The sequence below is a fragment of the Oncorhynchus gorbuscha genome, linkage group LG22 (assembly GCF_021184085.1).
Source record: "Oncorhynchus gorbuscha isolate QuinsamMale2020 ecotype Even-year linkage group LG22, OgorEven_v1.0, whole genome shotgun sequence".
In the NCBI taxonomy this organism is placed as follows: Eukaryota; Metazoa; Chordata; class Actinopteri; order Salmoniformes; family Salmonidae; genus Oncorhynchus; species Oncorhynchus gorbuscha.
Window position 1 is genome coordinate 13,258,249 of NC_060194.1, and position 14,579 is coordinate 13,272,827.

Genomic DNA, 14,579 nt, shown 5'->3' on the forward strand with positions numbered 1-14,579 from the left:
AAATATTCACTTTGGAGAGACCGTAGCTGCAATAGGAAATTAAACTGCTTACTTGTCACTTTCTACTCTAAATAGCAAGACAATAACTATAACTATTTTCTAGAGATGTTATGAAAGGCTGTCAGTGTTTGTGATTAATTCTGCTCTGTAGAAAAATGCCTAGTAGCATCCATATGGTGCTATTGAATTTGTTTGACTTCTAATTGCCCGTAAATATGAATAATATAGTGTGATGGTGATTTAACAAAGGCACACAATACACATGTCAAATCCAAACAGCTCTTTTTTATTATTGTACAGTATTTTTGCACAACAATCTCTGTAATCATAATTTCCCAAATAAGGTAACAAATATCTACAAAAACAATTAAGGGGAGAACAAATGCACTATGCTACATTAGGAAGTATGAGGTTAGTGTTTGAGAGACAACAATTTGATGATGTGGCTACAGTAGTCCTTGGCTGAATGCCAGTGGAATATAAAAGGTTGATGACTGAATATATCTAGGTGAGGTTACAGATGCTACTTCTAAATTCTACCTAATATTATGTATTCCAGTGTGTGACTGAATTTAGAAAGCAAATGGAAATGGTACGAATGGGAAACTATCGCTATGCATGTGAATACCAAGTAGAATTCACATTGTGTACTCAACCACCCAATTAGAATTAAGTATACAAAACAAACAAGCACCATTGAATTAGACTTCATCTGTAATATTTGGTGGAACAGACTATAAAAGCATACTTACAAGAAATAGGTTATATTAAGTCGAGCATGTAAGAAAAAACACAGTAAAAACATTTGCCAGTAGATTACCAAATCTGAATTATTATTTGATAGAATAACAAAAAGTGTCCGTTTTTTGATTAATTATGGGATAAACTAGCAAGTTAAAATCCAATAAATTAATATTAAAAAATGAAATTTAAAAAATGGCACAGATTTTGCAGTAAATGGCTCCTTCACCTCCCCTTCTCTCAACATTATTATTTTGAGGACTGACTGGTAAAGTGAAATGAATAATCTCTCCCCAGGCTCAAAGAACGAAGTCACCCTATGAGAAAGTCAAAGTCCTCTAAAGTTCATCCTTTATAGAATCTGTTGCCTCCTCTTCGTCCTGAGCTCCAGTCTCCTCTTCTTCCTCCTCTTCATGCTCCAACACTTCCTCTTCTTCCTCCTCCTCCTCCTCTCCAGGCTCATCTTTTGTCTCCTCTTTCCTCGCCATCTCTTCTGCCTCCAATTTCTTCCTATCCTTCTCCTCCTGGGACTCCTTCATCTTTTTCTCTGGATCCTACAGAACATGAAACCGAGGCAGCCTTTTTAACAAACCGCAGGAATTAGCATTTTTACAGTTTGTAGTGTGCTGGTAGGCAAGGTTACAAATATGTATTCGTAAGGATCTGAAAGCAAACTAGTGGATTTATTCAGACAAAGCATCCTGGAGCAAATTGCAAGGGAACGGGCTGTGGGGGCGACTCGAGAGAGACACCAGTGTGAATATGTAAGTGTGAACCTGAGAGGTGAGTGCCACTGACCTTAGTCTGACCCCAGGTCTCATTGCCGACTTCTTCTGCCAGCGTAGCATCATCTGTGATCAGGAAGTTATCGAAGATGGTCCCAGATTTCACCTGTGATGGCAATGAATAAGTCTGAATTACTTCAAACATTTCAGGGCAAAAAGACTCAGGGATGAGTTTCCTTTTCTCTTTTCAATTAAATTCAAATATAGAGGGCTTCTAAAAAAGAATGATTCCCAAACTGAATCCTTTTCAATTCGATTCCACTCTTTATTATTCATTATCAATAACTAAAGTATTAAAAAGACTGAATAAGGGCCTCCACAGTACCTGCCACAGATCCAGGCCAATGACTCCTATGCTGTCAAATCTGTAGATCTCAGAGTCTGCACTGTAGTCTGGATTGTCAATCTCAGGATGCAACCATTTGCCCTTGTAGTCAGGGTTATCGATCCTGCGGGGTTTCCATTCACCCTGAGAAAGCAAACAAATCAATCAAACAGCTGCTCATATAATTGAAACAGTAATCCAAAGCACAGGGAAAGCTACTGTCACATTGTCTGTGTCTAATATTATGAGTAATAAAATGTGCTCCTGCCATATGTGTAGAGCCAGGAAAACACCCCAGTTATCATTTACATTTATGAAGTGTTTGACTGCTTGCCTTATAGTCTGGGTTGGAGACCATGGGTGGCTCCCATTCACCGTCCATCTCATCATCCCAATCCTCCGGCTGCTTAGCGTCAGGGTCAGCAATGTTCTCGGGCCTATCCCAGTCCTGACAAATAACAGAATCATGAACTAATCATTAATTAAAACTACATTTATGAAAGACATATTACTCATAAAATATTGACTAGATGGATTGCTTTTGAATCAGAATAGCTGGCTAGATGCCTGGTCTGCCAGTCTGTTTCTGCAGTTGTCCTGCCCGCACAATAATGTGGCTAGCTAGCGTAGCATTGTTGAATGCAGAAACAGCCATGGGTCCAGGCGGGCTAGGTGTCCATCTTACCCACCTCTGGTTTCTTATCATCTGGGTCCTCCATCCTCTCCCTCTCATCCCAGTCATCTGGCTTCACAGCCTCAGGGTCCTTGACCTTTTTAGGGGGCAGAATGTCCCAGTCCTCCTCCAGACTTCCAGACTCCACCTTCTTGTTGTCAATCTTCACCTCATACATGTTGTCAGGGTTCAGGATCAGAGTGTACAAATGGGTGTACTCATCATCCTGCAAAACAAAGACGATTGATTTGGATTCCTCCCAATGAGGATATAAAATATTGAAAAAGCCCGATTTGGGATATAGGCTTACTGTACCTTGCATCTGATATCCTTTCTGATGAGGTGATTCTTGCCCTTGTAGTTGATAATGACATGAACTTTCTTTGTGGCTGGGCCACAGATGTCTGGACCTGGAGAAAAACACTATGATTAGCAATACAAAATAAATATAAGGCCTGAACAATTTCTCTGAATGTTGGATGTGTGACAAGGGAGTAACTGGTTCTCAATCAAATCTCATTGTTCCTGATGAACTTTACCGAACATAATGTTGTAGCTAGAGTCTCCATGCATGTCTGACTGGTCGAGGTCAGCGGGGAATAGCTTGATGTAGCCTCCCCCGCAGTCGATGTTCTGCTCGTGCTTGACAGTGAACTGGATCACCAGGGTCTTGCCCTGGTTGCTGAAGGGCTCAAAGCGAGCAGAAGAAGAGTAGAAGTGGGCATCCTGGCTGGTCTGGAGACCTGGGGGAGATAAAGTCCAAAACATATCTTTTCCATCTTCGGAGTTGTCCCCTGCTCCACACAGAGATCAGACATGTGTAGGACTGACATTCTCAAAACAATGCTGGGGTCATAAAACCAGATATTTCATCACACAGAGAGTCATAACCTCAGAGGGATAAAATAAGCCTCTAGCGTGTAAGAGAAAATACATTCAAGGTTCTTTACTCTACTGCATGAAGTCTACGGTCCGTAGCATCTACCTTTGTCTTTCTCTGCGTCTCCATAGAATTTCCCAGCAGTCAGGACAAATTTCCCATAGTCCGACCTATGGCTGGATTCAACCCAACGGGTATTCCAAGCATCTGACAGAAGAAAAAAATACATTGTTAGAAGCAAATATTAGCAGCTAAGTCAACCATTTATATTGGCATGGTTGAATAAAACCAATTTAGCGAACGGTTCATACAAGATTTAGGGTTCGCTTGATCCGTTAGCTATCAATTTGTTTAGCTAAATAACTGGCTACCGTGATAGTTAGCCGGCTATCATTTTTTTGCAGTCAGTGTGGCTAAATATACGCGCATTATCGCGTTTCACAAAGCATAGCTAGCTATTATTGTTTCATGGTTAGATAGCTCACTGATATTAAGATGCTAGCTGTAAAATGTTAGGTCAGCTAGCTGTTAGGTTAGTTGGCAATAGCTGCAGCCCGCATGAAATGAATGGAACTTGCCATCTTCAAACTGCTCTCGAAAATACACCGATGGTTCAGCACTGGCTAGTGCAATCATCAATAGCACCGACACTAGCATGTTGTAGTTGGCTAATTATTTGGATTTAGCAAAACAATATCAAATGAAAGATCTGACCACCCTGCTCCCCGAAACATGCACAGGTTCCCCTAGTCTGTCCGACCAATCCCCGTCTACTCGGAACAAATGTCCGTATTTCATTGGCTGACAGGGAAATAAACGACCTTGGATGCTGTGGTACATCTGGTACTGTGGCCGCTTTTACCGTAAACCTCAGAAAGGATGAACCACATTGGAGATGTTACATTCCAAGAAAACTACTGCCAACGATTAAAGAATTGCGGAACAAATATTACACATAGGGTAAGTGTTACTGCTAATCGAGAACAAAATCCTGCACCCACCGCTCCTGAGTCAAAATCATGATCATCAGCTAACTATACACTGAACAAAAATATAAACGCAACAATTTCAAAGATTTGACTGAGTCACAGTTAAGGAGGTGCACCCGATTAGTCACCAACCACCCCATTAAAATGTGGAAAAATCTTACCAGTCACACCATTCATATGGTATCCCACAAGCCACATGTGTGGTACGCGTTACCTTTGAATAGTGATCCAGAACCACACATTGAACTGTGTGACACGCTACTCTTTCAAAGGTGATTTTGGACATTTTCAACTAAGACTGTTAATTGTTCGGTAAATTGTCCTTGCTCACCAGTAGCAGCGTAGAGCAAGCGTGTTGGCTGCCCCAGCAACTGGCATTACTAAGCTTCCATTTGCTGTCTTGGCGACATGGGGTAAGGGGTTGGTGTTTATTATAGTTTTTTTTATGCAACGAAAACGAGAGTTTCTATTGCACAGATTCACGTACTGGTGGGGTGTTACGGCGGACTCTAACCCAAAATGTGTGTTGCTGCCCTAATCAGGCTTCTTCAATTTGACCGGCAGGTAGTTTTATTTGGCCCCCCAAGTTCTGAGAAAAAAAAAGATTAAAAAAATGTTGGACATAAGACTAAAAACACCAGGAAGTCAGCTCCCAATTGATTTTAATTGTGGAAAACTTCCAAAATATTCCCAAGCATAATAGAAATGTGATCGTGTACAAATAATAAATCATAATTGACTGGATTTATATAGCACTTTTCTATCAACTGAGACACTCAAAGAGCATTACATAGTAGGGGGAAACTCACCTCATCCACCATCAATGTGTAGTACCTGACCATTTTTTTGTGCCAGAACGCTCACCATACATCAGGTGGAGAGGTGAGGAGTGATTATATGCCAATTAGGAATGAGGTGGATGATTAGGTGGCCATGATGGAATGTGGCCAGGTTGGTAATTTATCCATCACACCAGGTGAACCCCTACTCATACAATAAGTGCCATGGATTTTGAAAGACCACAGAGAGTCAGGACACCTGTCTTAACGTCCATCTGAGAGACGTAACCGTATTCAGGGCAATGTCCCCAAATGTAATCAAGGTTTGAATTTTTTTTTTTTGTCAAATATTATATATGTTTAGGCTTCTTGAAGTCAATTTGCAATCTACAAATATTTATATTATGTTCAGGCCCACTGTCTGCTCAAGAAAAAAATTGTCCCACGGCTGAATCTAGTTGATGATCCTTGTCCTAAATGTTGCACAATCCTTGTCAAATTATTTGTGATACATCAGAGATATGGTGAATACCTTTTGAAAGTGGACAGGAATTTACTGGTTTCTTGCCTTCCCTGAGTTTGTGATCATTTTATCTGATTCTTCATAACTGTCTTTGTTTCAGAATTGTGCAACGATGCCCAAATTTGGGAATTTTATTTTTTTAAATCCCGGGCAAGGAAATTCCATTGAGAGGCAAGGCTCTGAGACCAAAGAGGCACATTGTCCCTCAGTGCTGCACTTCCAGCTCGGAACCTCCTCAGGCCCAAAGAGAGGAACAGCGGGAATTTGCTACAAGTAATACCCAGACTACCAGTGCTCAGAGGAGGAAAGGGGAAACAGCGGCTGCATGGAGAGAAATGCTTGTGGAGATCACCCCCCCCCCCCAGTAGAATCCATCTGCTCTTTTACCTAGGCAAGTCAGTTAAGAACAAGTCTTATTTGCAATGACAGCCTAGGAACAACATATTTTTTACCTTGTCAGCTCTTGGATTTGATCTTGCAACTAGTCCAACGCTCTAACCACTAGGCTACCTGCCGTCCCTACACTCTAACCACTAGGCTACCTGCCGTCCATGTGTGGGGTCCAGCCAGAGACAATATTTTGCTCTGACTGTGTGGTGGCCACCCATAAAGACAAAAACATTGTGCACCACCGGGAGATCTGCCAGGTAATTCTCAACAATAATGTTTCTTCATGTGCCCAATTGACAAAGAAACTAATGTCTCAAGCATAAGTTAAGTGAAATGGTCAGTGTCTGAGGCCTTCACAGAGGTTTATCCCACGAAGGATCACAGTCATCACATTAAAAACAAGCATTTGTACTATTTGCAGTGGCACTTAAACTGATCAACTAAATGTACTTGCACTCTGTCTCTATCTGATACATATTTCCATCCACAACTTACTTATTTTCACCAGGTCATGTTTTTCTGCCATGGCCAAATCATTGAAACCAAGCCCAAACTCTTAACCAATACTCTTCCTCTTAAGGATGGTCCATTTAAAAGGACCCACCATTTGCTTTTGAATGGCACTGGAAGCAGAGAGATGGCCATAAGTGCTCACTCTACCACAGTAAACTTCTGAAGGTATTTCATGACTTTGGTAAGTAATAAAGCTTTTTGTTGTTGTAATATCTTATACAGTAAACAAAACATTTTCAACTTCATCTCTACATAACCTTTTTTTAAAAGTTTTTTTGAAAATGTTATTAGGCGAGTAGGTCAAAATAATTTTGTTTGCATTTTCAAATTATATATACTGAGTATATGAAACATTAATACCTGCTCTTTCCATGACATAGACTGACCAGGTGAATCCAGGTGAAATATATGATCCCTTTTGTTAATGTCACTTGTTCCTAATGTTTGGTTTACTCAGTGAATACCCCTTGATTATGGCTTGTGCTTTAGTTGTAGTAGCGTAAATGTGTTGTGATATCATAAATAGAACAATAAGAAACTATTACTGGACATAGCCAATGGGATAGTTGTTGTCATGGGAGATGTATAACTAATTAAACCCCTTTACAACTTGGAGGACATGGGTTGTGCAGATAAAAGTGAACAAGACAGTTTCGGTAAGTTATTGCCCTCAAATCATTGAAGGAGAACCTAAAACCTCAGTTTTAAGTTACAGCAGCTGACAATCTGCAGCGGATGTTTATTTTAATGCAGAGTGCACCCATCAACTCAGTGGCCTTGGAGTTAGTGTCGGCCCTGCGATTGGAAGGTTGGGTTCGAACCCCAGTTCAGTCATAAGACTCTAAAAAGCGTGACCCGACTGCATCTCTGTTTGGCATTCCGCATTAAGTAGATGGATTCGGGGTAAGGCATTGTGATAGACAAGCATCCTGTCCAAGGGGTATACTTGTATATCAAGTAGCCTTGCACTACTGAAACAGGAGATAAGCTTCTGTCCTATCGGCTGTCATTTCTGGGACAAGGCTAAATATAGTGCATCCAGAGGTAATGTTATTTTGCATACATTTTTCACCAAACCTGAACTTCTTAAGTTTGTTGGTTGTGTTTACTGTGTGAAATGCAACGTGTTCTACGTTGTTGACCCCCGAATGATGGTGAAACTGAATTCCTGACTGCGGATCGTGCCGTTACGCATCACAGATATGTCAAGGAAAACAATTTTATATTTGCATTGGAAATGTGTCATTTCTGCTCCATTCTTTTTAATGGAGCTTTTCATGACTAACTCTTGTTCTTCTTTCAGGCAGAGTGCATGATGTGCGAGTAGAGATCTGCCAGTGTGAGCCGGAAGCAGTGTCATTGGTCAGGTACATGAGCCAGAAGCAGTGTCATTGGTCAGGTACATGAGCCAGAAGCAGGTTCATTGGTCAGGTACATGAGCCAGAAGCAGGTTCATTGGTCAGGTACATGAGCCAGAAGCAGGTTCATTGGTCAGGTACATGAGCCAGAAGCAGGTTCATTGGTCAGGTACATGAGCCAGAAGCAGGTTCATTGGTCAGGTACATGAGCCAGAAGCAGGTTCATTGGTCAGGTGCATACTCTGGCCTTGCACACCCCGCCAGCCTCAGACTGCAGTGGTCTGCTCACTACTCAAGCAGATAACCAGCCTGCAGCTTGAGAGTGGTGTTACACTCAGGGCCAAATGCCTGTCATTACGTTCTCCTCATAGGACAGTAAGCCTCCCTACCACTGAGGAAGTACAGCTCCCGCTCAGCCCAGTCAAAACTGTTCGCTGCTCTGGCCCCCCAATGGTGGAACAAACTCCCTCACGACGCCAGGACAGCGGAGTCAATCACCACCTTCCGGAGACACCTGAAACCCCACCTCTTTAAGGAATACCTAGGATAGGATAAGTATTCCCCCCCCCTTTAAGATTTAGATGCACTATTGTAATGTGACTGTTCCACTGGATGTCATAAGGTGAATGTACCAATTTGTAAGTCGCTCTGGATAAGAGCGTCTGCTAAATGACTTAAATGTAATGTAAATGTATGTAATCTCTTTTATAATCTGACTCTATTACCATGTCTACTTTGTCTGCAAAAGTTCATAACCAAATTCCTGTTTTGATAAACGTATGTGTCACAGAAACCATGTGCTACTTGTATGTGAAGATGCCTTTGCTGTCTGTGTTGATGGCCTACTCTGATGGAATGCAGTAATGAATCAGAGTGCCTCTAAGTGACTCTGTTCATTCATTTCAGGGAAGAGACTTGTATACTGCCCTGACAAATGAGGCCTATGAGGAGTTCCGACATGGTTCCGTCTGGCCCCAGAAGCTGCCGATGGAACCCAGTGCCCGCTATGTCCCAAGGTGTGTTGTATTATTTTGGGCCTATTCAATGTTTTATCACCTCCGAAAAACACATCAGAGCATAGCATACCAATTGTGATCTCGTCCTCTTTTATAAACATAAATCATCTATTAGAAACATCTGTTAATTTTTTTTGTCAAACAATTGTACAGACAGCAGCATACCACCCTGCATCCCACTGCTGATTTGCTTCTGAAGTTAAGCAGGGTTGGTTCTGGTCGGTCCCAAGATGGGAGACCTGATGCTGCTGGAAGTGGTGTTGGAGGACCAGTAGAGGGCACTCTTTCATCTGGTCTAAAAAAAAATATCCCAAATCCCCCAGGGCAGTGATTGCCCTGCGAAGGGTGCTGTCTTTCGGAAGGGATGTTAAATGGGTGTCCTGACTCTGTGTTTACTAAAGATCCCATGGCACTTATCGTAAGAGTAGGGGTGTTAACCCTGGTGTCCTGGCTAAATTCCCAATCTGGCCCTCATACCATCACGGTCACCTAATCATCCCCAGTTTACAATTGGCTCATTCATCTCCCCTGTAACTATTCCCCAGGTCATTGCTGTAAATGACAATGTGTTCTCAGACAACTTACCTGGTAAAATAAAAACGAATAGACTTCTAGTATTTAATTTTAAGCAGCAGCTACTCTTCCTGGGGTCCAAAAACGATAAAGTTGTATCCAATTATATTTGACATCTCTTTTACAGGACAATGGTAGCAGCGGATGCCCTTTTTGGTTTGCCTAGAAAAAAGTAGTCTGGATCAAGTTATGAGCCACCAAAACATGTGGAAAAGTACTTTGCAAACCAAGCTGATGTGGATCGATTCATTTGTGAACCCATATCACCAACTGGGGTAATGCCTGAATGTAATATGCGCTGCATTTTAAGGATACCTTCCATTGTTACCTTATTCACCACTGGAAGGGAATCTGAACAAAATCTGAATTATTTGAACTCATGATATCAAACCTCGCCACTAATTCATATTTAAATGATGCAGTTGTCCCTCCACTTAATTTGTTTGACTCCGTGGTCTTATGGTAGGAGACGGTATGTTTGTATTGTGTATGTTGAATGAAATATTAACCTGGCACCACTGTGTGTGATCTGCTTCAGGCAACAGCTCATTCCATTATACCTGTACTGTACTTTATATTAGTATTGTTTTTTTAAATGTTGGGTTGCCATGGATTTCAAGCAGGCAATGCCGTCAGGTCCAAACCCAAAACAACGAAATTGGACGAGACAGGCGTGTTGGGCGTTTCCTGTGGGATGCAGTAATGAGGGTGAAAGGTGGGATGCAGTAATGAGGGTGAAAGGTGGGATGCAGTAATGAGGGTGAAAGGTGGGATGCAGTAATGAGGGTGAAAGGTGGGATGCAGTAATGAGGGTGAAAGGTGGGATGCAGTAATGAGGGTGAAAGGTGGGATGCAGTAATGAGGGTGAAAGGTGGGATGCAGTAATGAGGGTGAAAGGTGGGATGCAGTAATGAGGGTGAAAGGTGGGATGCAGTAAGGAGGGTGAAAGGTGGGATGCAGTAATGAGTTTTTTTCCCCCATTTTCTTTTTCAGTCTTTTTTTGGGTAGTATTTGATTAATTTAGCTTGCAAACAATGATGTATCTCCTGTAGTTTGTCAAATGCAGTGTACCTGCTGCGAGAGATGGAGGGGATGAGAGGCAAGAACATTAATCTCATCTTCATGTGTGACATTGCATGCAAGATGCAGCCACATGTGCAAGTAATTAACATGTTTTATTCAATATTTAATTGACATTAACATTTGAATAGCAGTTTTCTCCAAAAAGTGTTTTCACATGAACATTTTGTCCATAACTTTTCTGAATTGAAGCATGAGACCAAATTGGTTGTGCCAGTTATACATGACTTGCCATGTCAGGTACTTGAGCAGGATCATTAATATTGTCAGTAGGTATTTATTCATATTTTATAAGGTTTAACCAAATAACCCTTTTACCATGGTATGACATGATTTTATATTTCTATATTAAATTCAACACCCGATATGTCAAAGGTGCTGGACTGGCAGATAGGGAGCAGATGGAGAGGCTGTGGTCCTATTTGAGGTGCTTTGGGAAGGTCACCAAAGAGATGACGCCGTCCCATCGTATTGACCTCCTGACTGATGCACTTCTCCACCATGGGAAAAAGATACGCCAGAGGCAATGTTGATTGGTACACTTGGAATTGTTCTTATTAATTGACTTTATTTCCTGTTTTTTTTGTAATAGTGGACTCTCTGCCACAGAGGTTTTCCCGAGCAACAAAAGTTGCAACAGGGGCAGAAAGCGAAATGGCAGAAGTCTCTTTCCAGGTAAATCATTGTATCAATAATCTAAGCATAGAATTTCAGTATTGATTAGAAATGTCACATCTGTCACTGCTGTTATGTTTTAGGAACAACACTGGACACCATTAGGGATTGGGGCAGGAATGTCAGTGTCACCCTTGAGAGGCAAAAACCTGCTCTGTGCTGGGAGGAGCAATATGTTGCAATGCTCCAGCAACATACAATTTCAATCTATGTAATTAATTTCAAATGACTAAACAAAGTTATATTTCAGCATGCGATGCCCTCTCTAATCCATTTTTTAAAATGTTCAGGGCACAGCAGCAAAGTGAAGATGGAATAGCTGTTTTTTCAACTGGTGCAGATCGAGAGCTACTTCCTCCATTTTTAACAGTGCAATTTTTAGATCAATGAATATAATTGATCTCCCTGGTCAAAGTATTTAGAACCTTTCTGATTACAGAAAACTCAAGATGATGGAGAGGAAGAACAGTATCCTCCATTGATGGTCCCCCACCAGCAGTCGCTTCCAGACTGCACTCCAGACTGCAGAGTAACAGATTGATGGTCCCCACCAGCAGTCGCTTCCAGACTGCACTCCAGACTGCAGAGAAACAGATTGAGGACCAATCTGAAGGAAACCTTCAGTCTGCAGCTAGAACAGAGGTTCCTCTGTGGCCTGATGACAAAATATGCAGTATATATACACTGCTCAAAAAAATAAAGGGAACACTCTAGTGGTAGCATGAGACCGAATCTACAACCCACACAAGTGGCTCGGGGAAGTGCAGCTCATCCAGGATGGTACATCAATGCGAGCTGTGGCAAGAAGGTTTGCTGTGTCTGTCAGCGTAGTGTCCAGAGCATGGAGACGCTACCAGGAGACAGGCCAGTATATCAGGAGACGTGGAGGAGGCCGTAGGAGGGCAACAACCCAGCAGCAGGACCGCTACCTCTTCCTTTGTGCAAGGAGGAGCAGGAGGAGCACTGCCAGAGCCTTGCAAAATGACCTCCAGCAGGCCACAAATGTGCATGTGTCTGCTCAAACGGTCAGAAACAGACACCATGAGGGTGGTATGAGGGCCTGACGTCCACAGGTGGGGGTTGTGCTTACAGCCCAACACCGTGCAGGACGTTTGGCATTTACCAGAGAACACCAAGATTGGCAAATTCGCCACTGGCGCCCTGTGCTCTTCACCGATGAAAGCAGGTTCACACTCAGCACGTGACAGATGTGACAGTCTGGAGACGCTGTGGAGAACGTTCTGCTGCCTGCAATATCCTCCAGCATGACCGGTTTGGCGGTGGGTCAGTCATGGTGTGGGGTGGCATTTCTTTGGGGGGCCGCACAGCCCTCCATGTGCTCGCCAGAGGTAGCCTGACTGCCAGTAGGTACCGAGATGAGATCCTCAGACCCCTTGTGAGACCATATGCTGGTGCGGTTGGCCCTGGGTTCCTCCTAATGCAAGACAATGCCAGACCTCATGTGGCTGGAGTGTGTCAGCAGTTCCTGCAAGAGGAAGGCATTGATGCTATGGACTGGCCTGCCCGTTCCCCAGACCTGAATCCAATTGAGCACATCTGGGACATCATATCTCGCTCCATCCACCAACAGACTGCACCACAGACTGTCCAGGAGTTGGTGGATGCTTTAGTCCAGGTCTGGGAGGAGATCCCTCAGGAGACCATCTGCCACCTCATCAGGAGCATGCCCAGGCGTTGTAGGGAGGTCATACAGGCACGTGGAGGCCACACACACTACTGAGCCTCATTTTGGCTTGTTTTAAGGACATTACATCAAAGTTGGATCAGCCTGTAGTGTGGTTTTCCACTTTAATTTTGAGTGTGACTCCAAATCCAGACCTCCATGGGTTGATAAATTTGATTTCCATTGATAATTTTTGTGTGATTTTGTTGTCAGCACATTCAACTATGTAAAGAATGAAGTATTTAATAAGAATATTTCATTCCTTCAGATCTAGGATGTGTTATTTTAGTGTTCCCTTTATTTTTTTGAGCAGTGTATATTCAACAATAGGAACAAGTCAATTCATATTTGTTGATGACATTTCTGGGTGGCTAAACACAATTCTTTTTAATTTTTTAGCTCTTTCTGAACTTGGTTTCTGTTGCTAATGATCTATTGTTGGATGGTATGAGTAATTGTATTGCAGATTATCGTTTTTTTATGTTTATTTGTTTAGATTGGATTATATTTAACAATAAAAAAAAAAAAATCTGTTACCAATAAATGGTCAAGGTATTTCCAACCGCCTGTCCAAAAGGCTTGCCACGGTCGGTAGTAGCATTAAATAAAATGTGAAGGACTACAACATGAGGATACAAGGTTTGTCCTTACAGCTCCCACAGGCCCTGAAGCTGCATGTTTTGGATGTTAGGCCAATAATTTGTCTTCATCACCCTTTTTTGACGTTGCTTGCTTACTGTATATTTCTCAGACTTCCTGTCTGTCCGTCATACCCATGCAAATTCATCAGGAGAGAGTAGGCCCACGGGAGGCTCCCGGCTTTAGCCTAGGCCTAGATGGTGCCACATTTAGCCCCTCCAAAACGCCCTAATTCACCTAACGCACCCCTCACGCAGGTCCGCTGATGTCGGAATCATTATTTCAATTTGCCTACAGATTCGATCGTATTTGCTCTTCATAATGCAATATTCTCATCCATTTTTATGATTGTTTCTCATTAAGAGACATTCACTAAGAGGCTATAAGTTGTTCAGACCAATGTGCTGCTCTACAATTTTAACACCGTGCCATGTGACATCTGTAGTCTACTGTAAAATCATATGCTGCTTTAGGCTAAATACTGTAGTTTGTGTGTTTCAACAGGACAAATGGAAAGAATACCTACTGTATTCAAAATTGCGGTGTAGCGTACCTACAATGTTACCCTACCTTAATAATGCAAAAATTACGTTTTACTTCATTCATGAGAGAGAATGCAGGAGACTATTAAAGCAGGCAGAGGACCATTTTTTCGTGCTGTAAGGTAAAGCTGCAACCGCAGCGCAATCAATAGGTGACCAGTGCATGGTGCTGAACATATAGCTAACTTGCTATGCAAGTGTTGCACAGCAACAGATGGAGAAAACCTACACCAGTTGAGTAATTATTTTCAACAATAATCTTCATTTTAATGTGACTTTACAAATAACACGAGGGCTTAATTGGAGTCTATTTCTCCCGCGCCTAGGCCTATATAAAATAACTTAACTGGCTCAAGTAGACTATGAGGCTTAACAGCATATTTTAAATAATATATATATATATATATATATATA

At 42.1% G+C, this 14,579-nt stretch overlaps 1 protein-coding gene and 1 long non-coding RNA gene across 3 annotated transcripts; one reads left to right on the plus strand and one right to left on the minus strand.

Annotated features, from left to right (window-relative positions):
- Nucleotides 1-265: 265 nt before the first annotated feature.
- LOC124009338 (calreticulin-like) lies at nt 266-4,688 on the minus strand. Of its 2 annotated transcripts, none has more exons than XM_046321017.1 (9): nt 4,555-4,688; nt 3,510-3,611; nt 3,064-3,267; nt 2,840-2,934; nt 2,541-2,750; nt 2,186-2,299; nt 1,852-1,995; nt 1,540-1,632; nt 266-1,295 (listed from the first exon to the last, which is right to left on the minus strand). In XM_046321017.1, the coding sequence occupies exons 1-9, from the start codon at nt 4,589-4,591 to the stop codon at nt 1,080-1,082; spliced, it is 1,215 nt and encodes a 404-aa protein (XP_046176973.1). In that variant the 5' UTR covers nt 4,592-4,688; the 3' UTR covers nt 266-1,079. The 2 variants fall into 2 exon arrangements, with proteins under 2 accessions (XP_046176973.1, XP_046176972.1); XM_046321016.1 differs by lacking the exon at nt 4,555-4,688 and adding an exon at nt 3,983-4,183.
- A 3,850-nt stretch (nt 4,689-8,538) lies between these two features.
- LOC124009228 lies at nt 8,539-12,034 on the plus strand. Its single transcript, XR_006834254.1, has 3 exons — nt 8,539-8,972; nt 11,218-11,300; nt 11,740-12,034. It is a non-coding gene; the product is annotated as an uncharacterized LOC124009228 (long non-coding RNA).
- Nucleotides 12,035-14,579: the final 2,545 nt, after the last annotated feature.